The 23,706-nt window shown below is 36.5% G+C and overlaps 1 protein-coding gene across 4 annotated transcripts in view; it reads left to right on the top strand.

Annotated features, from left to right (window-relative positions):
- The window catches only part of zfyve9 (zinc finger FYVE-type containing 9), an 83,111-nt gene that overhangs the window by 39,455 nt on the left and 19,950 nt on the right, over nt 1-23,706 (top strand). For 3 of the 4 annotated variants that reach the window (XM_062978306.1, XM_062978305.1, XM_062978308.1), the window contains 7 exons: nt 622-2,705; nt 9,477-9,576; nt 15,888-16,064; nt 16,764-16,933; nt 17,483-17,606; nt 19,485-19,607; nt 20,237-20,392. In XM_062978306.1, the coding sequence (XP_062834376.1) occupies nt 622-2,705; nt 9,477-9,576; nt 15,888-16,064; nt 16,764-16,933; nt 17,483-17,606; nt 19,485-19,607; nt 20,237-20,392 (2,934 nt within the window). The remainder of the gene's footprint in view (nt 1-621; nt 2,706-9,476; nt 9,577-15,887; nt 16,065-16,763; nt 16,934-17,482; nt 17,607-19,484; nt 19,608-20,236; nt 20,393-23,706) is intronic. The other variant, XM_062978307.1, reaches the window with a different exon arrangement.

The raw sequence follows: 23,706 nt of genomic DNA, 5'->3' as shown, positions 1-23,706 counted from the left end.
ACGTAATAATCTCCTTCCTTTTTTCATCCAAAAATAGGGGATAAAAATTATAACTATTACACAATGAAATGTGGTATTTATTTAACTTTCAAGAGTAACTTGGATGTAGAAAAAACTGAATTGGTTGAATAAGGTGAAGGTTTTGTGAACAAGGTTAATTAAGCATCAAAATATTAATCCAATGTTATCCAGGTTGATGATTTGAATGAAACAAAAGTTTTAGCAGTACCAACTCCTTAAAATTGTTTTACAGAAAGTTCCATTCAAAATAGATACACACATACCCCGCCGCAGGCCAGTTTTACTTTGCTGATGTGTTGTGAATTTATACAAAAATATTTGGAATGCCAGTTGAATTGTAAATAAAAAGGTTACTCAAAATTTATTCACAAGTGGGTGCATTTTAGAGCAAACTATGCAGAAATCTAAATTGTTTTTTCAGGGGAGACCAGAATTAGTTGAGACATCAGGTTTCAAACTGTTTTATTATTACCTTCTTGGGCATAGTAGATAACATACCAAATTTGGTCAAACTGGGATCAAGCATATGTTCCTATATAGAATAATAAACACCTTAATTATATTATAGGTTGGTTGATTTTATTTTTTCATTTTTTTCAGATGAAGCTGTTTCTCCTACATTGTTGGATGCAAAGTGGAATCAAATTCTAGATCCTCCTTCTCATCGGCTGTCTTTTAATCCAGCTCTAGCCAATGTGAATGAATCTACAATTGCTAATGAATGTCCACAGAAATTAAAGACTTTGTCCCTATCTCATTTAGCCACTGGATCAAGAGGTAGTGGTCCCCACTGTTCCAATGGAAAGAATCTTAATATGAACCAAGAAATCCCAAACATGTGGATTGATGATCAAATGACAACAGAGGATCAACCAATAAAGAGAAATGGTAATCAGAGTACCCACTGTAATGTTGTGGATGAAGCAGAGAGAAAATGTGGCAATTGTTTACCAGAGGGAAAAAATGTTGTAGTTGTAGCTGTCATGCATAACTGTGACAAGAAGACATTGCAAAGTGATTCATTGGATTGTAAAAATCACAGTGATCCCTCCATAATGGATACTGTTAGCTTTACACTGGATAGTGAAACCCAAGAAGCTGATCACCTTGATGTTACTATAAATGGGTCTACTGAGAAAGATATGGATACTGAAAAAGAAGCAGTACGACCAAGGAGGCTGCATACAGAAGAAGATTCTGTTAAACATTGTATTGCTTCTGCTTCTGATTGCTTATCCAGTGGCTATTCCTCTTCTCTGTTCAAAGAGAAAGATAACACAAATAAAGACTTCGAGTTCTCAGAAACTGCAGCACCAGGGATGAATGTATTTCCCTTGCAGAGATCACTTGATCCTAGCATTAAAATTCAAGAAAGTTGTACATCAAGTGAGGGTTTTGATACTGATGTTGCTGCTCAGAGAACAGAACGAGAAACTAGAAACTGTTCACATAGTTCATGCAGTGGGGATTTGTCCGTGGAAGCAGAGCAGACAGCCCTGCAGTCTCAGCCAGGGATATCTGAACTCTCTGCAAATTGTCAGCTTAATGCATTTGAAAGTGGCAATCACTGTGAACATTCTGGCAGGCATTTGGATTCTCAGGCTCCTAGTGCTCTTGAAAATGAAACTGACAAAGCTGACAAATCTGAAAATATTCTCTGCACAACCGACTTGCTCAATAAGACAGTTTGTTTATCAGAATCTCAGGAGATGGCAAATGGTGAATTGACTAAACAAAATGATATGAGTAATAAGCAAACACAGGGGGAGAATGAAGGACAGCTACACACAGAGGAATTTTGTGTTAATAATGGAGATGGCAGTGATAGTTTGACAGAAGCAGATGTTGACTTAAAGCAGGTATCTATAGATGAATCTGGAGATCCTAGTCCCACCGACGGCACTGGAACATCAGTATCAAGAGGTCTGCCTAACTGTTGTGATTCCTATGGAATACAGAACTCAATTCTTACTCATATTCCAAAGACTTTGCCCTCTAAGGAAGACTCTGTGACTGAGGAAAAGGAGATAGAAGAGAGCAAATCAGAATGTTATAGTAATGTTTATGAACAAAGAGGAAATGAAGTCTCAGACAGGAGTGGACTCATTTTGAATTGCACTGGTGACCAAATGAAAAAAAAATATTTACATAATTTCTGTAATCAGGTACCAACGGAAGCAAGTCAAGCATCACCAAAACCAGCAGCTAACCTGCAACCTCTCAGTGTTCCTTTTGGTGGTGCCCGACCCAAGCAGCCTACAAATCTAAAATTGCAAATTCCAAAGCCATTACTGGACCATTTACAAAATGACCTTGTTCCCCCAAATAGTGTTAGTAACAGTAAAAATAAAAATGATATATCTGGAAAATCAAAAGTTTCAGAAAACCCAGCAGCAAACGTATTTTCTGATGAAACATCACTGAATGCCTCAGTTGTGGATATTGTGGGGGAGCATTCAGATGAGTCTGAGCCTGGGGTTTCTAGCAGTTCGTGCCTTGCCTCTGATAGTCCAGACAATGACCTTGGAGCTGGCCAGTTTGGAGCTCCTACAAGAAAGCCATTTACTACTCTGGGTGAAGTAGCTCCAGTGTGGGTTCCAGATTCTCAAGCACCAAACTGCATGAAATGTGAGGCCAGATTTACTTTCACTAAAAGGCGACATCATTGCAGAGCCTGTGGAAAGGTGAGTTTGTATTTAATAATAGATTCCTTTCAATGATAGAAGTCATGGTTACAGTCTAAAATTAATTGTGTTATTGTGTATCTTCAATTCATTTCTGACTTACAGAGGGGATTTACTGTTGCCTTTGCTTGAGACTGAGAGTGTATGACCTATCTAAGAGAGTGTCTATGGCTCAGTGGGAATTTGACCTTTCAGAGTCTTAATCCCTCTAAAATAGTTACTTTCTTGGTTTGAAGTATTCTTGACATTTTTTTTCAACGAGACATAGTAAGCATTTGATTTTTTTAAATAATTTCTAAGAATAACAGATGGCTTATAATGGCATTACAGGTATTCTTTTTAAATGATGTGTCTAAATACTCTCTCTTATCTATTAATTATACTCTCACATTATACACTTCTTTAACTGAGAATTTCTAGAAGTACTTTAACAGATCTATGTTCAGAAATTTGGGTAGAGTTTTCTCCTTCAGGAGAGATAAAACAGGGTATTATTATTATTATTATTATTATTATTATTATTATTATTAATAATATTGAATCACAAGTTTTTCTTTTATCTGATTATTCTCATTACGCAATAGATTATTTAGATTATATATAACAGTACCAATATGTTTGTCTGTAATTGAAGTGCTTTAATTTAAATTCTTAAAATTAGTTATATTCTTTAGTGGAAAGGATATTGTACATAAGTGTTTAAATTGTTCTCATCACATCCAGCTAGTCACGAGGCAAGTAAAGCTCCCTCAAATCAATTTGTTTATTTTTAGATTTATTTTTGCATCTCAAATAAAAATCTAATGAATTGTATTTCTTACCCACCTCTCCCCAATGCCCTAGACAAGCTACAGCATAGGTTAAGTGCAATATATCACTAAAGACACATGAAACACGTAAACATTAGGTTAAAACACAATACATCATTCATACATAAACTTCAAATATCCATTTAAAATACATAGTTTAAAATAGATTGGGTAGGCCGTCCATCATGTTAGCTCACTATGTATGCACATATTTTGATAAATCTTAAGCAATGTTCTGAGTGTGGTGTGGCCCTATGGTGTGTGCAATGTGTGGAAACCTATAAAACTAGAGAGGTAAGATGATGTCACATTTTTCGTGCTGAACTTGAATCTGAAGACTGTTTGACTGTTGTGTCACCTCACCTGTAATGCTTATTTTTGGATTTCTTTCTCTGGAATATAAAAGGTAGGCAGAATAGAAGCTGAGCTTGGCAAAGTTTATTTTTTTGGATTATAGCTACTAGAATGCAAAGCTTGTTCACACTTTGAGTGGGAATACTGGTCACCACTGCCTGAACGTTCGTGGTATGGCATCAAAATGTGAAACCCAACAACCTTTGTTTCCTGCCTGGTATCTTCATTGAGAGAGGTAGAGAGAAGTTGGCCCTTCCTGCATGGAAATAGATGGAACACTTTATATTAATCATAATCGTAATCATCATTTATATTCTGCCGTATCTTCCCAGGGGGACTCCAGATTAATAGAGTGTTGAGTCCAATTTTTAACATGACTTCCATTGTCAGTGAAAAATTGTGGATCCCTATATTAAACAGTTTGCTCATGATTCCATCCCTTTTGGGTCATAATATTTTTAAAAACTAGCACCGCTCTCAAGTGTTGCGATATCGTGATATCCAAAAACCATTATGAGGGTTATAAATATGGTGGTTGCTTATAAAAGTGATAAAAATAATAATGTTTATTTGTGATACCCTTTCCACTAAAGGGCAGAACATCAAACATATACAATCAGTCACAAAGACAATAAAACATAATATTATAAATATACTTAAAACCTCACACCATATTTTATGTATTTACTACCATATTTAAGGGTTCCATATTTATTACCATACATGATTTATCACATATAAATACACATATTATGGCGTCTTGATCATATTCATGTTTGTTTTGTGGCCAGCGGTACAAATAAGTCAGCAAAATTCCTTGTTCCCAAAATATTTATTGCCTATCTGTTTGCTTGTAACTATAAGTCATTTATGGTTTTAGGGAAAAGAATCTTTTAAAAATGTTTTGTTTAGTTCCTTGGAATATACTCTTATTTGCTGTAAATGACTAGGCAGTAGGCTATTCTGATATTTACAGAGAACCAGGCAATATCTGTGCCTGGCAAATTAGGTTTTCAGTTGAAACCATACAGTAGGTTTGGTGCGAATATAAGAAGCCAGCTACTCTTTATGTCTATTTTTCTGAAGAATATATAAGCTTGAGATTTGATGTGTGTGTGTATTCCTTCTACTGAGTTTTTGTTTAAAGAGTATACTTGTGGAAACCTTGGGGTTCCCCCAACATTACTTGTAAATCCAAATTAACTGTGGATGCTATTTGGTTACATGAACAGTTCTTTTTAGAGAACTTAATTGCAATTAAAATCTGTGATAATATAGCTTGGGGCCTTATTCAAAATGCAGGCTTGAATATTGTTTTCATCTAAGAATAGAAGATGAATAAAAGATGCAAAAGCAGCATAGTCATGTAGTCTTGTTAAAACATGATGTTTTATGTAGTGACTAATCCATTTTTTAAAACTGAAAAGCTACTGTGTTTTGTACTTCTAATAGGATTTCAGTACATACAAAAAGGTCTCTCATGTTTTAAACTATATAGTCAGGCGAAGATCAGCCTTTCAGATGTTGTTGAATTGTATCCCTAGCAGCCCCAACAGTGAGGAATGCTGCGAGTTGCAGCCCATCATCTAGAAGGCTGTGCTTCGTGAGTGTGCCTTCAATTCACCTATAAATTTAGGGTCACCCCATCTATTTCAAAGAGTTTCCTAGGCAAACAATACTCAGAGATGATTCTGCCAATTCATTTTACTGAAACATTGCCTACAATATTCATTGGCAGTCTTCCATCCAAGACCTAACCAGAGCTGGCTTCACTTAGCTTCCAAGACCACATGGGTTCTAGCACCTTTAGAGCAGGGGTGTCAAAACCATTTTCACCGAGGGCCACATTAGCCTTATGGTTGCCTTCAAACAGTCATTTGTAATTGTAACAACATTGCCCTAGCATTGAAAGCCTCATGGGCCACATAAAATGATGTGAAGGATTGAATTAGGCTCACGGGCCTTGAGTTCGACACACGTGATTTGGAATATTCAGGTCAAAATACCTTTCTTAAAACCAGTTCCATGTCTTCATTTATACTCATTACTGTTGAAATAAAACTTCATTAGTTTTAGCTACTGGAGAAAACATTTGATTGTTACTTCTTAGCTCTGATATTTACACTCCATAAAATGGTGTTACCTACTGTTATTAGTTGCTCTTAGTTTGCCAAATCAGCATTTACAAGTCTCAATATAGCCAAATCCCCAAATTGCAGTAGACATGTGCAAGCCACCTCCTTCAAACAAATGAACATAAAACAAAATTCTGAAAAACATCCCAAATAGCTAAGGGATACTGTGGATCAGTGTAATGTAGTCATTTGAGCATTGTACTACAACTCCGGAGACTCATCGCTCAGCCGTGAAACCCGCTGGGTTACAGTCACTCAGCTGCAGAGGAAGACCAGGGCAACCCATCTGAAAAAAACTTTCCAAGAAAACACTGTGATAGAATTGCAATAGGTTGGAAATGACTTGAAGGCACACAACAACAACACAATGTTTGAAAGTAGTTACTTAGAATTATCTCCCACAGTGTGCAAAATAAACTTCAAAATTTCCATTTCTAACAAGTTTCTTTCGTTTACAAGTTATTAAACTCACCAGTTCATATTTTGTGTGACTTCAAGTCATTTCTGACTCACGGAGGTCCTAACCCAAATGTATCACAGGGGTTTCTTGGCAAGATTTGTTCAAAGGGGGTTTGCTTTGCCCTCCTCTGAAACTAAGTGAATGTGACTCTTCCAAAATCACACAGAGTATTTCTAGGACTGAACAGAGATTCAAACCCTGGTCTGCAGAATTGTAGTCATTTCACAGACCTTTAACAGATCCCACACTGCAAACAATGATAGAATGTGAAATGAAAATGTTTCAATTTAAGTAGAAAGCCAAAACCTGACATTAAAGGTATGAGACATGAATTCCCTATGGAGTAAAGGGAGAGGGGTAAAATTCTGGTTTGTCCTGAGGAAACATCATTGGACAAGAAAAAGATGTCAATGTGCAAGGAAACCTTTACAGCCTGAAAAACTCACCGCAACCCAAAAATCTTTTCTTTTTGAAGCTGCAAGAAAGGTGGATCACAGTGGAGAGCAACCAGCTCATTAGCTTGGTGTGCCAAGTTTTACTGTGACCAGGAAAGCCATTTTGAGATAAGTAGTCTGATGTCACAGGTAGCTAAGGCTTCAAAAGGTTTATTCTTAAGATGCAACAAGACAAGTCAAAGATCGCATGCAGGTTCTATAGATAGCAATCTCATCTGAAGGTGCTTGAAACCTCAAGAACAATCCGACATAAGAATCAAGAAACAAGAAAAGTCAATATGACCTGTTGTAGATGCCAGATTGACTCTCATTGGGAAATAAGTCTATCCTCTGTGCCCTAAGATTGCTAGGAACTTGAGAACATCTATTATCCCCAAGGCTTCTGTAGTGTCCTTTTTGGCTGTCTTGATGAGTTTGGAGGATGGGCAGGTTTTTTGTATCAGCCATAAAGCAGAAGAGGATACACAAACCATGATTGCCAAGGCTGGCAAAAAGGAACTGATGGAAAAGAGCTGTTGAAGCATGTGAAGTGGGATAGGACAAGACTCATATAAAACTGCTTTGCTCAATTCTACAAGTTTCTGACAGAGTCTGAGACACAGATCAGCCCATTTGTGTGAAACACAGAGATCTTGAAGAATAAAGTGATGCTTGTCTAAACAGTAACATCTCCAGTAATTAAATGACTGATTTGAAGAGATTGATTACAAATAAGGCAATATAGGAGGATTCAGATAAGAATTCATCAGCAAACATACAGTGAGTACTACTTTGTTTGATTGGAGACAGGCATGTGACAGTAGAATCCTTCTCTGAAATACTGTTACAGAAAAATATAGGCAGGAGCATATTTAAGTTCAGGTAAAGTACAGTCAGTGCTGCCTAAATACCTTAATGGTGACAGATCTTGTCTAGTCTTGGAAGCTAAAGCAGGGATCCGTTCTGGTTAGGGCTTAAGATAGGAGACCATTGATGAATGCCAGGGGATGTAAGCTGTAGTTCAGAAGAAGGAACTGGCAAAACCACTTTGGAGTTTTTCTTGCTGATGAAAGCCCTGAGAATGATGGACAGTTGGGGGGAGAATGGATGGGGAGAATGGATAGAGTGATTAGCAAAAATCTGTAGATCTGGAAGGTTCGGAAATCATGTTCTGCTCTGGTACAGACCAATATGTGAGAATGCTGAGATGACCACTTGGATAAGATAGGGTTGGAAGTAATCAGTTTACATAAATGTTTCATATTTTCCAGCTGAGAGCTGTCCTAAATGATTATATATCATCTCCATGCCATATGCGAGCTTCTAAGTAACATCTATAGGTATTGCGTGGGCAGTGGCGACCAACCTCCCCCCTCCAGGAACCCACAAGGAAAGACAGATACAATAGGTTTGGGATAACCAAAGGCCACAACTTGTTTATTGGTTACAATGAGAAACAGGTTTGACAGCCATGCACGGGTCCTAGATCAAGAATCGGTCAGCCCGATGCTGACCAATGCCATTTCACAACAGTAGGGGTCCCTGGCAGTGAGCCGACTGGTTCCGGCCTGGAACACTGGGACTGCCGCACCCCTACACCACAAGGACACTCCCTCCTCACCGATAAAGGGGGGAGGTACACAAACCAGATCCAAGGCCATGCCACACACCCCCAAGTTGTGACAAAAGCAAATGCCGAGCAATTGAACAATACAATGATAGAATTTCAGGGTGGGAAGGATGGGACAGCTGAGAGGTGCTGGTCTGCCCCTGCTTTGTTTGCACGCGCAGAACAAAGCATGGCCCTTGTGCAGCTGATCCGGGCGCAGGCTGGAGCAAACATGATTGGCTGCCCAGCCAAGCGCGCCAAAAAGCACAGAGCGCAGGGGCTCCTCGGAAAGAGAACCCCAAAGAGAGGATGGTGGGGGAGGTGCACCAGCCGCCGCAACCTCCCTGCCTGGTAAGTCAGGCAGGGCATTTATAGCGAATGAGCAGAAGGGATATCAGTCAAGAAAACACTGGGAAGTCATTTGAATGTAAATATCAGTGGGCCTTGAACTAAGCAATCAAACATTTGCCTCCCATGCTATTCTGTTTGCTTTTAAATTTTATTTTTAAAAAGTCAATTTTTGATTTCTTTCACAGTGAGTAAATATTTACCTCCATTAGAAATCCTGTTTTTAAAATTTCTATTTTAACATGTAAAATGGTAAAAACATATTTTAAATATTGTCCTTTGAAGAGAGTGACTTATAGTAATCAAATATGTATTCATCTCTAGCATGCCAAATTCTCAATTAATTACATAGCTGTTCAATTTGAAATCCATATAATCAGTTTTACACTTGTAATAAACATTTAATTTTTCTTTGTTTGATTTTTGTTTTGAAGCATTTCTCCATGTAGTTGCATTGAATCTCATCTCAGGAGAAAAGTTGTATATACATTCAATAAATACATAAGAATGAGGAGAGTTTTGTCTTGACCAAATCAACATAGAATTCAATTTGTCTGAATGAGTTAGCCATAAGAGATTGCTAAGTGACTGAATACTGTATATGTTTCCTTATTTACTTAAGGTCTTCTGTGCAGCCTGCTGCAGTCTAAAATGCAAACTACTATATATGGATAGAAAGGAAGCCAGAGTATGTGTAATTTGCCATTCGGTTCTCATGAATGGTAAGTAACAGATTTTGGAACCAGATGTGAGTTCTATGGCCTTTGTGCTGGACATCATATTATGTGCATCATATTGTTCACATACCTTTTTTGATTAGAGAAAAGATTTTTTTTCAATAAAATGTTTACTGAAAATATTGGCAAATAATAATCAAAGCCAAGGACTTCTAATATACTTATAATATTACTTGGATTTTTGTTTTCTAGAAATTTCCCAGATTCATAAAATAAAGTTAGCTAGGTGTGCGCACTTGGGAGTTTTAGATATGATTTAGAGTTAGACAGATAACCAAAGACTTTAATAGAAATAGATTTGAAATTGTTTTCTATTAGTGAAACCTATGCAGTTTTGGCATTAATGATAGGTCACCAAAACAGGTAAGTGTATTTTTTTTGCAATTTAATGTTTTGTTTTGAAACAGTTGTGCAAGGCATGAAAGTGGTTTTGAAGAAAGAAGAGCGAGACTGTAAAATGTGCTTTTATGACTTAGGAGATCAAAGGAAAGAAACACTTGCAAGTGATGCATATAACAGAGTTATCTTGACAGTAGTATCAAACATCTCTACCACATTCCTTAGTTTTGGTGCTTCAAAAAGGATGCACTGTGAATGCACTGCTTAGAAATATCAGCTCCTTTCTATCTAAAAATATTTCTAAGAATTATGTAGCAAAAATTTGTTCTGCTTTTTGAAAAATGATTTCTACAGTATAAGTGCTGTTTAAAATATTCAATACTAACAACCTTCCCTGTAGGTGGATAGAAATGTGACAGAAAATGGTGGATTTATTGCAGAAAATAGTAACATAGATGGCACTGGGTTTTTTTGTTTTCTTTACTGAGGGGAAGAAACACAAGGGAGGCAGAGAAGCTGAAAATCTTCAGGTGTTTCTAATGTACTTTACGACTCCTATATCCGCAGGACTGGTATCCACAGTTTCATAAAAATATGTCCTCTCTAGGCATTTTCTAGATCCTCAAGCAGAAATCTGTGGTATTCTTGGGCCACAAATTCTTCATTTCAATAGGGTTTACTATTATTTCTGATGTCATGTATCCACACAAGGTACGGGAACATATTCACTGCAGATATGGGGTCAGAGTCATACTATACAAAGCAGTTCTTGGTTTAGTTGCAAAGATGGCTGTCTTATCCAGTTAGTGAATAATATTTCTTGTGGTTTATGAATGCTAGAATCTGAAATATGTTCATTTGAATCATTTGAATCTGCAGTTATTTTGGTTAAAGAGGTGTCATAAAATCCATATCATAGTACAGTAGAGTTTCACTTATCCAACATAAACGGGCCGGCAGAACATTGGATAAGCGAAAATGTTGAATATGAAGGAGAGATTAAGGAAAAGCCTATTAAACATCAAATTATGGTATGATTTTACAAATTAAGCACCAAAACATCATGTTTTATAACAAATCGACAGAAAAAGCAGTTCAATACACGGTAACCTTATGTATTAATTACTGTACTTAACAATTTAGCACCAAAACATCACAATGTATTGAAAACATTGACTACAAAAACATTGGCTACTAACAAATTGACTACAAATAAAGACAGAATTGCATAAAATGAACTTATAGTAACAACATTGTCGGAAATTAAATCTATAAAAAGTTCAGCCCTTGCTGCCTAGAGAAACAGCTGTGGATCTAAGCAGGAGGTAGACTGTGTTGGATAATCCAGAATGTTGGATAAACGAATGTTGGATAAGTGAGACTCTACTGTACTTTCAATGAGATGATTTTTTTTCTGTTCCATTACTAATAAGTGATGGTAAGTAAAATTAAATATACAGTAGCTATCTTTACCTCTAAAGTTCTCATGTGTCAGGAACCAACTTTGCATTTAGGTTCCATAAAGCTGCACTGGCCTAGTTGGTAGTTTTAAGTGATAATGCTTTCATGTTTCATGTCAGATCATTTGTATTGTCTGAGCCACTCATTTACCTTTTTCCTTTGGTGCTGGAAATTCTTTATCATTCTTTGCTCTCTGGGGGCTTATATATTTGAAGCAGCAATTGCTCCGTTGGTTCTTACATGCACATTTTGAGTAGATGAGAATAAAGAAGTGTTGTGTTTCTGTGTAGTTTTGTTACTCAATCTTAAATGTGACAGTATATTAATACTTTTCTCTTCTTTTTAAGTGCTTTCCAAATTCTGTTTTGGATAAAAATTGTAAATGGGAGAGGGACAGAAATTTCTTTCATAAAAGTTTTAGGATCAGAATACATTGATATTAATTGTACCTTTTAATATTCTGACTTCCAAAGCTTGAGGTTGAAACAGTATTTGACAATACAGATATATTTCAGTGTTAATAAAATTAGACCAAATATGTTTGTCAGGATGCCAGCTCTTTTCACATAGTTTGAGTTAATGTTATGAGATTTATCATTAATTTTGTATTTTATTTTAATTAACAAACTTGAGTTCAGTCCTGTTCTTTCCTGAGCAGGGAGTGGTGGGTTCTTGGTATTGGTGGACATCCTGTTTTCTAATTTGTTATGGTTCTAGGAAATAGTTTGTTCCAAGTGGCTTAGGAAGAGCTCTAGGAGCAGCTCTGTCCCTGAACTGATGAAATAACAACTGTAGTGAGCATATAGAGATTTAATAGGCATATGGAGTTGAGCTATCTATCATGCCACTTACAAGTTATGAATGCAACTTGTGCAGCAGAGGCAAACTGTATTTCATCACAATGATAATCGCCACCGCGTAATAGTCGTACTTCATTTTTTCCTTGCATAATAGTCGCATCCTTGATTTAGACTAGCTTCTACTAGCAGTTAGGCTTCCTTTCCACATGTCTTGCTGCCCTAAACAGCTTTACCAGCTTGTCAACTCCCTTTCAGCAAGGGTGCTCTACTCACTCCCCCACCCATCTACTCCCCCACCTGTCCACCAGGTGGTGCTTCATTCACCCAACAAGTGCCATGGCTGAGTGAGTGAGCAGATGGGCAAAACGGGTGAGTGAATAAGGTAAGCACTGCAGATAAAACTGTTTAGGGTAGCAAAACATGTGGAAGGGAAATCTAGCTGATAGTAGACGGTTCACAACGGTACAACCTCCCTATTTTTGTAATAGTCACACACCCTTTTTATTTCAAAAAAAGATAAAAAGTATGACTATAATGCAATGAAATAGGGTATTTGTACTGCAGTGGTTGGATAAGTGTCCACTTGTAGTGCGAAGAACAGCACATTTAATCGTCAGCAGTACAAAGCACAACATTTGTAATATAAATGCTTACACAGTAGTCAAGACGAATGATAACCCCTCCTCCACCTCCAATTTGTTTCTGAATCTCAGCTTCTAATCTTGGGAAAAAATTCTGTAGCAATTTTAAAGATCTACAGAAGGGGAGAGCAGCACGAGAAAGTTACTGATTTCTGACACAACCATGTCTACCCATGCTAATATTAGTTTCATATTGGCAGCCTGAAACAACTATCTTGCTTGCTTTCAGAAATTTCCATGTTTCTTTTTTCATATAATTTTTATTGTGCATATATGTGTCTAATTTTAATAATATTTTATAGACTTTTGCTATTTGTTTTTTCTTGGATGGAAAAAGTATCTATTTCATTGGATTGTTGTGTGTTTTCCGGGCTGTATGGCCATGTTCCAGAAGCATTCTCTCCTGACGTTTTGCCCATATCTATGGCAGGCATCCTCAGAGTTTGTGAGGTATATTGGAAAAAACTAAGCAAGGAAAGTTTATACATCTGTGAAAAGTCATTAATCATTTTGATTAGCATTAATGGCCTTGCCAGATTCATGTCCTGGTTTCTTCCTGCCTGGGGGAATCTTTTGTTCAGAGGTGTTAGCTACCCCTGATTGATTCATGTCTACACTTCCTCTGTTTTCAGAGTGTTGTTCCTTATTTGCTGTTCTGATTTTAGAGTTTTTTAAAATACTGGTAGCCAGATTTTGTTCATTTTCATTGTTTCCTCCTTTCTGTTGTAATTGTCCACATGCTTCTGAAACATGACCATACAGCCCGGAAAACACACAACAACTCTGTAATTCTGGCCATGAAAGTCTTCGACAACATATCTATTTCATTATCTTACCAATTGATGTCTATCTTCTTATACATTTGGTATTTTTCTTGTAGTTGTCTATATTAGAATCATAAAAATTGTATGCTGTCTTGTTTTCTTTTTTTTTGGCAAGCGTCATTTTGTTTGACCAATTAATAACTGTTTATACATGGGGCATTGGTCTCCCCCACCTCTGTCCGATAGAAATCTTCTTTGGTAGATATCCACAAAGGTTTTTTTAAATAAAGTCTTGATTTGTACTTTGGATAGTGTATTTTTAGCAGGTGGCTCTTAAAATCGATTAATATTTTTCCATATATTAAGTATCCATGGCATCCATTTTTTAAATCACGTCCTTCTAATGTCAGTAATGTTTTATTTATCTAGAGTTATCCATTCTTTTATAACAACAACAACAACAACAACAACTTTATTTTTGTACCCCGCTTCCATCTCCCCAAAGGGACTTGGGCAGCTTACATATGATGCAAGGTGCCTAAAACAACGCATAAAATAAACATACAATACAAAATAAAACCACTAGTATATAAAACAACTATTTGAACTCAGAACAGTGCCCAATAACCTATAATGTCATCTGTCGTGAAAACATGGCCAACTGTAAACAAGAAGAAAGGAAAGGGATAGTGCAAGTTGTAGCTAAGGAACAAGGGAATGGGATAAAAGTGCTGTGCTGTATCATAATTGCAGATCATTGGGCTAGACATTGTCAAAGGCTTGTCTAAACATCCAAGTCTTTTATCCAAACTAGAGCTGCGGCTTTATAGCATAGCTTAAAGTTTGGTATGTCTTTGACATCTTGCAATGATTTCATCTTAATTCTTGTTGTTTTGCCTTTCCAAATGAATTTGCTAATATTGTTGTTCCATTGAGGCAGGTGTCATTTAATTATATTGATATTGTTTGGAAAAGAAACATAATTTTAGGACAAACATTCATTTTAATTGTAGATATTGTTCCCAGCAAAGAAAGTTCTATCTGGGACCATCATTTTAAATCTTTTTTTATTCCATTCCATGCTTTTTCATAGTTGTTTTATATAGGTTCGGATTTTTCATAGTCATGTAGATTCCCAGATACTTGACTTTGTTGACAATCTAAATACCTGTTCTTTCCTACAAGATTCGATGTTTCTGCTTCTGAATATTCTTAATCATTATTTTTGTTTTCTCTTGTTAAGTCCAGCCACTTTTTCAAAGTCCTCAATAATTTCCAATATTTTAGGTATTGTCTCTATGGTCTCTTTTGTTACTATCATCACAACATGTGCAGAGAGCCTCAATTTGATTTTTTTAAATTTTCACTCCTCTAATGTTGTTGTCATATTTTTTCTTGTCATATTTTTCTTGCTAACACTTCTACCACCATTATAAATAGTAATGGTGATAATGGACATCCTTGTCTTACGTCTTTCTGGATTTCAAATCTTTAAGTCAAATGGCCATTTATTTGTATTTTTTGCATATTGTTTAATATATTTTGCCTCCACCACATTCCAAAATTTTGTCCACATTTAATCGTCTTGAGCATTTCTTTCATACATTCCCAGCTTAAATTGTCAAATGCTTTTTCTGTATCTAAGAAGAAGAGATCACCTTGTTTTTAATTGTGTTTATGGAAGTATTTTATCAAATAGATTATCACTCCTGTATTTTCTCTGATTTGCCTTCTAGGTAAGAAGCCTGCTTGATCTTTATGTATCCATCCAGTTGGTATATTCTTTAGTCTGTTTGCCAGTATTGTCCTGACTCATTTATAATCGGTGTTCATCAGTGAAATACGTCTGTAGTTCTGGACTTATAGGGGATCCTTATCTTCTTTTGGGATCAGTGTAATGTTTGCTTCTTGCTACGTCTCTAATATCCGCTTCTTTAAAAGTATCTCATTCAAAACTTGTGGAAGGTAGTACAAATTCATCTGCTAGTGCTTTATAATAGACTGCAGTGAAGTCATCAGGTGCCTTGTCTAACCATGTCTGCCCATGCTTATGCTAGTTTCATATTGACAGCCTGAAACAACTATTTTGCCTCTTTTCAGAAATGTCCCTCTTCCAAAGCAGTTATTTGTTATCACAGTTTTGATCATTTGTTCTCTCTTGAACAATAATTACTTCTGTGTTTCTAATAAAAGGTAGAAGACAGCCAACCTTGGAACTGTAAATTGCTTTCTTTCTTTGTATGTTTAACTGATTGCTTCTTTAATGTTTTTCCCCCTCTTTGTTTCTTTAGCACAAGCCTGGGAAAACATGATGAGTGCCTCAAGCCAGAGCCCTAATCCTAACAATCCTGCTGAGTACTGTTCTACCATTCCTCCCTTGCAGCAAGCCCAGGCCTCTGGAGCCCTGAACTCTCCACCTCCCACTGTTATGGTTCCTGTGGGAGTCTTAAAACACCCAGGGGCAGAAGGTAAAGAATTTTGTTATATCTCTGTCTACTTCTGCGATTCTTACTTCTCTGGATATTTATTTGTTTAAATATTTATATTCTGTCCTTTATCCCAAGATCTCTGGGTGCCTTAAATGTATTATTATTATTATTATTATTAATAATAATTTCAATTTAAATGCAGATAATTTTATAATATTGTTCTAAATAATGTTTTGGATTTGGAAGCAACAGATCTGATCATGAATTTTCTCAGCAAGTAAGTATGTCTGAGTCTTTTAACTTGTAAAATCTAAATAGTAGCTAACATGAACTGTGCATGTTTCTGCATGTGAATAGGCAAGAGAGAGAAAGAGTACTTAAGCACTGTAAAAGTATTATCAAAATGCAGATTAGCACTGTTTACTTGATCTGAGAGATGTGATGTGCACACATGGGGAAAAACTTTGCAGTCTCTGCTTTGTCTGCTCTTCCTACTACAGCAGAAGTTCCTCTTGCTGAAGAGTCAAGTTACATTTCTAAAAAATCAGTTCTTATTATGGATTGCTTTTGTTACACTAGAAAAAGAAAACTAAATTGTGACCTTGGAAATATTCGTAGTTACTGCTGCTGATTTTTTGTTTGCTGTATTTCTGTATCGTGGTTTGAAATATTAAAGTTGGCTAATTTCATCTTAAGCTTGTATTTCATTTGTAAAGTTGTTCCCAATTTTCTCCCTAGTAGCTCAGCCTAGAGAACAAAGACGTGTTTGGTTTGCTGATGGGATCTTACCCAATGGGGAAGTTGCTGATGCAGCAAAATTAACAGTGTCTGGAACAACCTCTACTGGAGCACTGGCAGTCTCACATGATCCCAGCAAGCCCATGAGCAACAATGCCTCGCCAGTAGAGGTGAGAAAACACCCTGACGTATTTAAGTAGAGCTGATTAAATAACACCAGCACACAAACATAAATGCTTTAGGTAGGTTGGTGTGACACAATGAATGGTTGGTCATCTTTAATATAGGTTAGATCCAGACATAAGTTGCTTTCAGCTCTCTGACTAGCATTCCTCTGTTCATGAAAGAGACATAAATCCAGTAGAAGTGGGGGAGGCAGTGTCCCTTTTCCTTTGAAAATGTCCTCCAAAATGTTGAAAGGGCAGAATTGAGCAACATAAGAAATGGCATCAGGGATCATGGAGAACACCCTCCCCCATCCACAACCAGTTAGTTAACCTTCTAGTGGACTTTTCTGTGAGTGGAATTCCATTGACATTTACTTCAAAAAAACTGATACTATCTGTTTAGTAAGAGTAGGTACTTTTCATCAGGTTATAAACTGTATTTTTTACTTAGGATCCAATACAACAAATTGTTCTGGTATCTTGTGTTTACAGAGAACAACAGATCTAAAGTTTTTTTTTTCTTTTACACAATGTTTTTGTTGCCTCTTGTAGGCTGAAAGCACACTGGCATTTTCAAGAAGTAAAACTCAGGTTGGAAGTCCAGTTGGCAGTGCAATGAATCTTATTCCAGAAGATGGGCTTCCTCCAATTCTCATTTCTACTGGAGTAAAAGGAGGTGAGATCATTACTATCTGTAAATAGTATTAACCAGTTGTTCATCATAGAATAGTCTATGTGGAAACCCAACTTTTCACTCTGTCAAGGCCTAACAGGGATTTCGGTGGGGAAAGCCTGTCTTAATTAGGTGTAACTATATGTTATCTCTTACATAAGGAGGAATTCTGTGGACATTCTCAAAAGAAGATATTTTAATCTCATTGGGGTATTTAAAATGAGACTTTCATCAACAGACATTACTGGGCTAAGTTTTTTTTTATTACTTCTTACAAGAGAAAAAATATCCAGCTATTTCTACTTAGAGAAACTCTTGAAAACTTCTTACCTTTATTATGATGTGCTGTTTTATTATCTTCACTAGCATCATAAGCATTTAAATATAAATGTCTAATTGTTCTACATAAACTTCCCATTTCTAAAAAAAATCTTATTTCATAAAATTCATTATTACTAACTCAATAAATAAATGTCAATATAGTATCAGGCAGTCTTGATAGTTTTGAAGGGATCTCATTAACATTTTTACATGGACTTTCAAAATTCTTTAGCAAGCTCTGGCACCAAAGAATCCAAGATAAATTTAGTAGTTGTTGGGGTAAGAGGAGAAGTCGTCTTATGAACTGAAACTAGTTCAACATCCGGAAAGGGGGGGGGGGGGGGGAGAGAGAGAGAGAGAGAGAGACTGATTGACTGACTGACTGACTAAATGGCTAGTTCTCACAATGGAGAGACTGGGGGCAGTGTTTTTGAAGTTGTTCATGAAAGACCTGAAAATGGGAATGACTAGCAAAGTATCTAAGTGTCCTGAGACACAAAATCATTTTGTGGTGAGAACAAGAGTATGATGTGAAAAGCTCTAAAAGGATAGCTCCAAATGGAGTAATATTATAAATGAGATGGAATGTTATGTAAATGGCATCCCTGAAGTTCACACGTACTGGAATGGGATCTGAACTGGTACCAAGTGCATGAGGGACTTTGAAAAAAATAAGTCTAAGCTATTGAGGCGGGATGAAGATGATAATGATATGCTGTTGATGATGATGCTTCAAATAGCTTTTGTACTCAAAAGAGAAATCAGTAGTTTGACTTAAAATGCATAATTTCTAACTTTCTAAAAGCCCTAGCCATACAGAATCTCCTGTTCCATCTAATAGTTCCAACATATAATATTGAGAAATTGTAAGGGATCTTAAGACTTGCTTGTTAAATTACTCATCTAGATTTTATTTTGACCAAACAGGCCCATTTGCGGGTTTAATTTTTTGGTTAGATTTTTCGCAGATTGGATTAACATGTACTTTCTAGAAATCTCTAGGTCCTTCAGGGTGACTATGTGATCAACATCTGCTAGAAGTTAATTGTCAGGTTACATGGGAGGACCTAGAGATTTCTAGAGATAACAGGTCTCTAAGAACCTTTAAATTTTCCAGTACCTATTCATGATCCACTTCTGGCAGAGATTCAGCATAGAGTTGCCTTGGAGGACCTAGAGATTTCTAGACATGTGTTTTCTCAAATTAAAAGAAATAACATTTTAAAAAGTAATTGTTTTTCCACTTTTGCAGGAGTCTTTCAACTCTAACACCTGTAAAAGTGGAGGCCTACTGTATTTCACTTTTTGAGATCAAGGAATAAAGTTTAGAAAAGCAGACCAAAAGTTCTGCTTCTTTGAAAAATTCCTAGTTGTAGTTTTGATTAAGATTGGTAACATGTATTTTTAAAAAATGACCCAAGCTTAGTTTCAAAATACTGTCAATCTTTTGACTAAATTATTAGTCTGAATAGTGCTGAAATATCAGTTGTATCCTATTACAAAGTTGAATGGAATACTTTACTACAACTACTTGATAGCTATTCTTTTCTCCCCTTTTAGATTATGCTGTAGAAGAAAAACCATCCCATATATCTGTGATGCAGCAGCTAGAAGATGGTGGCCCTGACCCTCTTGTGTTTGTTTTAAATGCAAATTTGCTATCCATGGTTAAAATTGTAAATTGTAAGTAACTTTTTTGGGGGGATGGAAAAATGGCAAACCCCTTATGCATTTAATACATTTCCTTTGATTTTTTGGAGTTTCTTAGTAGATAATCTTTCTCCTGTGTTTGTTCTGTATTTTGAAAGTGATTTGAATAGTACTTGAGTTCAAATATACTCCTTTAGAAATTAAATAGGTTTGTAAGTCTTGCTACTTTACAAAAGCATTGCAAAGGGATACTGGAGTGAAATGTTCATTTCATGCTGTGAATGATGGGTTTATACAATCATGTTCCCTGCTGTCAATTAAGAGTGCAAATAAATGTGTTGCACAAGACCCAGGAGTGCCGATTTCATGTGGCTTTCAAACAATAGCAGCTTCAGAGATGTGAGATTGCAAAGCATGTTGGTCATATTTGGGGAGTTTATCCTAGCACTGTGAGAAATATTTCTTTGTAAGGGTTAATTACATGAGACGAAAATACTTGCCCACTCAGTTTCCTGATCCTGTTTCATACACACCCTATGGTGACTGTTTTTGTTTTAAAAATATGTAATTTCCTAACCAGAGGTTTCTATGTAATTTCTGGTTTTACCTTGGCAAAAAAGTAGACTTCCGCAACCACCTTTAATCGTTTTTCTATTCTACAGATGTAAACAGAAAATGCTGGTGCTTTACTACAAAGGGAATGCATGCTGTAGGCCAATCAGAAATAGTAATTCTTCTACAGTGTTTACCTGATGAAAAGAGTTTGCCCAAGGATATTTTCAATCACTTTGTGCAGCTTTATCGTGATGCCTTGGCAGGTAGGAAAATGGCTTATTTGACAATTTTGTAAGTACAGTAACTAGAATTATTCAGTCACCAGAAGTGTGCAGCAGTAACTTGTAGATTATTTTATCATTTTTGTGCTGAGTTCATGTAAAGGCTCAGGTTTAATTTCTAAGTGATTTTCACCTAAGAAAATGGAATAACAGATATTCCAGGTGTATTCATTATTTGTATTATTATTGTTGTTGGTTGTATCCTGATTTTTCACTCTAAAAAAGAGACACAAAGTTGCTTACAGTAAAACCAGTACAACACAATTTAAAACTTAAAGTGTACAAACATTAACATGAAATTGAATAGTAACATTAAAAATGAACAGTTAAAACCGAGAAATCTGGCCACTAAACCACAGACCACTCCTTATCTTGTAGAAGGGTATTCAGTAAAATAACTAAAATATACTTCTAAGTAACATTTAGGTTGGAATTCTAAAATATTTCCCGAAGGTAGGTAGGAGGCTATAAATGAAGAGGGCGGGTGGACATCAGCCCAACATGGCCCAAAACAGGCATCCCGTAGGAATTCCAAGGGGATGTCTGGGAAGGACTTGGATATGAAGGATTCTAGCTGTCTAGTCCCCCCCCCCCCCAATAGTCAGTCTACAGTAGCCCTGAAGCTCACCTTTAACTGGGCTACTTTAACATGGCCATACAGCCCGGAAAACTCACAGTGACTCTGGCCATGAAAACCTTCGACAACACATCACCTATAACTGTTCTTCTAGTGCAACCAGTGTCCTAGTACATAATGTTATTTTTTCAGAAAACAGTTTTGAGACTGGCTGGGCTACAAGTGTGGAAGATACTCTGCTGTGGATGTCCCCTCACCCCACCCCATATTGCATAGGTTTGCCCTGCCCACTAAGCAAAGGACTTTATCATCATTGTCAGATTAGCTCCTGAACTTTGACACAGTCTACTACAGTTTTATGCAGTTTCACTATATAGTTATATATTTTACAGCTTTTGTATAACACAGTCAATCAAAAAAGTTCTTTGTGTCTTGGTTTTTATGCCTGTACTTTTCTGTTTGGGGAGCTAATTCAGAAAATTACTTTGGATAGACCACATCAGTTCTAGTTTCTTAGATATGGTTATCATGGTTTTCTGTGAAAATGTAGATGGCAGCTAGTAAATTGTATATGTTCTGAATCTCAAAATCAAAAGCTGACAGGGGAAAACTGGTGACATTTTTTCGATTTAGTGGGTCAAATATAGCCAGAAACAGGGCTACAATTTGAGGCACCAAAATGTGTGTTGGCCAGAAGTTTTTTTGAATTCTGTTTTTGGGTTTGTTTGATACACTGTCCTGCAGAAACATAAGGAAAGCAAGGTGTTGGGACTTTACAGTTTTGATTCTAGTTAATCAAAAGCCAGCACTAAGCATTCATTTTTATGATGGGGTATAGTTTGTTTCTGAAGTCTAGAAATGCAAGGCAAACAAATTAGATCATGTGTTTCTGTACAAATAAACAATAATAATTCTTGTTCTGTGAGCAGATGATCATCATGAGTCATAGCACCCTCAGTCAATTCCTTCAATGTTCAACAATGCATTCTTAGTATGGGAGTTCTGTTCTGATGTTAGAAGCACTTGAAAGAGGGCTAGATAATATACTAAATTAAATTAACACAGCAAGAGGTTATCACAGACAGCTTGTCTACCATAAACACAGTGATTGAGGCAACAAGCGTAACCATTTCTTAGAAAGAGCAATGTGTCCCTGTCATAAGAGAGGTACACCAATGTATAATGTCCATACAATGTAAGGGAATGATTGGGAAAAACTTTCCACCATAGCAGGGGTTCTCAAAGTTGTGGAGCCCTTTTTGAAGGAAAGGTTTCTCATGGAGCCTCAAGAAACTTTTGGACACAGGGGCCACATTGCATTTTAAAATTTGGCAGATGGGCTGGGCCAGTGGCAGATAGCTATAGAATGCTTGTGTGAACTATTAAAGGTTCTCTATTAAAAAGTTGTTCTAAGGTCCTAAAAGCTCAATTTTCTTTAGGCCATGTTAAAATAATTGCTGGTCCGAAATAACAATTCCAAAAATATACCATTACCCGTATATCTAGCCATTGCCTATTGTTGATCTTCCGGGAATGCCTGGTACTGTAAAAAGGTTTTAACATGAGAGCAAAAAGGCCAGCAAGGAGGGGGGCTGATTGCACCTCTCTGGGAAGGGAGTTCCAGAGCCGTGGGGCTACCACCGAAAAGGCCCCCTCTCTCATTTCCACCACCCACGTTTGTGATGGTGCCAGGACTGAGAGGAGTGCCTCTCCTGATCTCAGGGCTGTGTGGGTTCGTAAGAGGAGATGCGGTCCCTCAGGTAGGCTGGGCCTGAACCGAAAAGCAAAAATACTCTCAACAGATGGCCACCCAGTGGTTGTAATCCTAAAACTCCTTTATTTTCGCCTTCAATTTCAATGTTTTAACTTATTCCAGGCCTTTTTCCTGTTTCAGCTCTCATTTTGACCTGATTGACAGATTTCAAAATTGAACTTATGGTACTACAGCATTCCTGGGTCAATATTGGGATGTTACATTTTAGAATATATTTGAACAATAAAAAACCTACATATGTTAAGTTACATCTCTAAAATGCCTTTTTGAGATGGAGAGAGCCATTCTGATTTAGCAGAAAAACCGAATTATGAAATTCTCAAATTTTATTCTGAAGCAGTAGCACTATACAGTGTTCTTGTATGGATGTTTGAATTAGTAATGTGAGACAAAACTTGGTGAAGCTTTTAAGAAAATACTAAAACATATCAGTTCGTTTGTTGTTGTGTGCCTTCAACTCATTCACAACATAATGGCAACCCTAAAGTGAACCTATCATGTGATTTTGTTTGCAAGATTAGTTTAGAGAAGGTTTCCTTTTTCTTCTGAGTGGAGAAAGTGTGACTTGCAAAGTCTCCATGTCAGAGTGGGGATTCATTTATTAGAAAAAGAAATAATTCCTTTGAAAACACTGGATTAAAATTGATGTAATTTAAGAGCTTTAAGGGTGGCTTGCTATTTTATATGTGACATACCACATTTTGAATTGCACAATGACTAAAGAACTGTCACTTGAAGTCCCTTAGAGAATGTCAGTGGATGAATGTGCATATTGTTACATACATTGCTCATAACTATTTACATTTTTACTGTGCTAAAAAGCTGTATATAGAGTGAAAAATGGTAAATGTTTTATTTTTAGTACTAAATAACTTTTAGTACTGTACTTTTATTCCAATACTCTTTTAGTTCTGTTGTAAGACCATCCTATGTATAAGTCAGATT

Source organism: Anolis carolinensis, chromosome 4 (genome assembly GCF_035594765.1).
Source record: "Anolis carolinensis isolate JA03-04 chromosome 4, rAnoCar3.1.pri, whole genome shotgun sequence".
In the NCBI taxonomy this organism is placed as follows: Eukaryota; Metazoa; Chordata; class Lepidosauria; order Squamata; family Dactyloidae; genus Anolis; species Anolis carolinensis.
The sequence above is the reverse complement of the archived record's forward strand: the minus strand, read 5'-3'. Positions and strand labels throughout refer to the sequence as shown.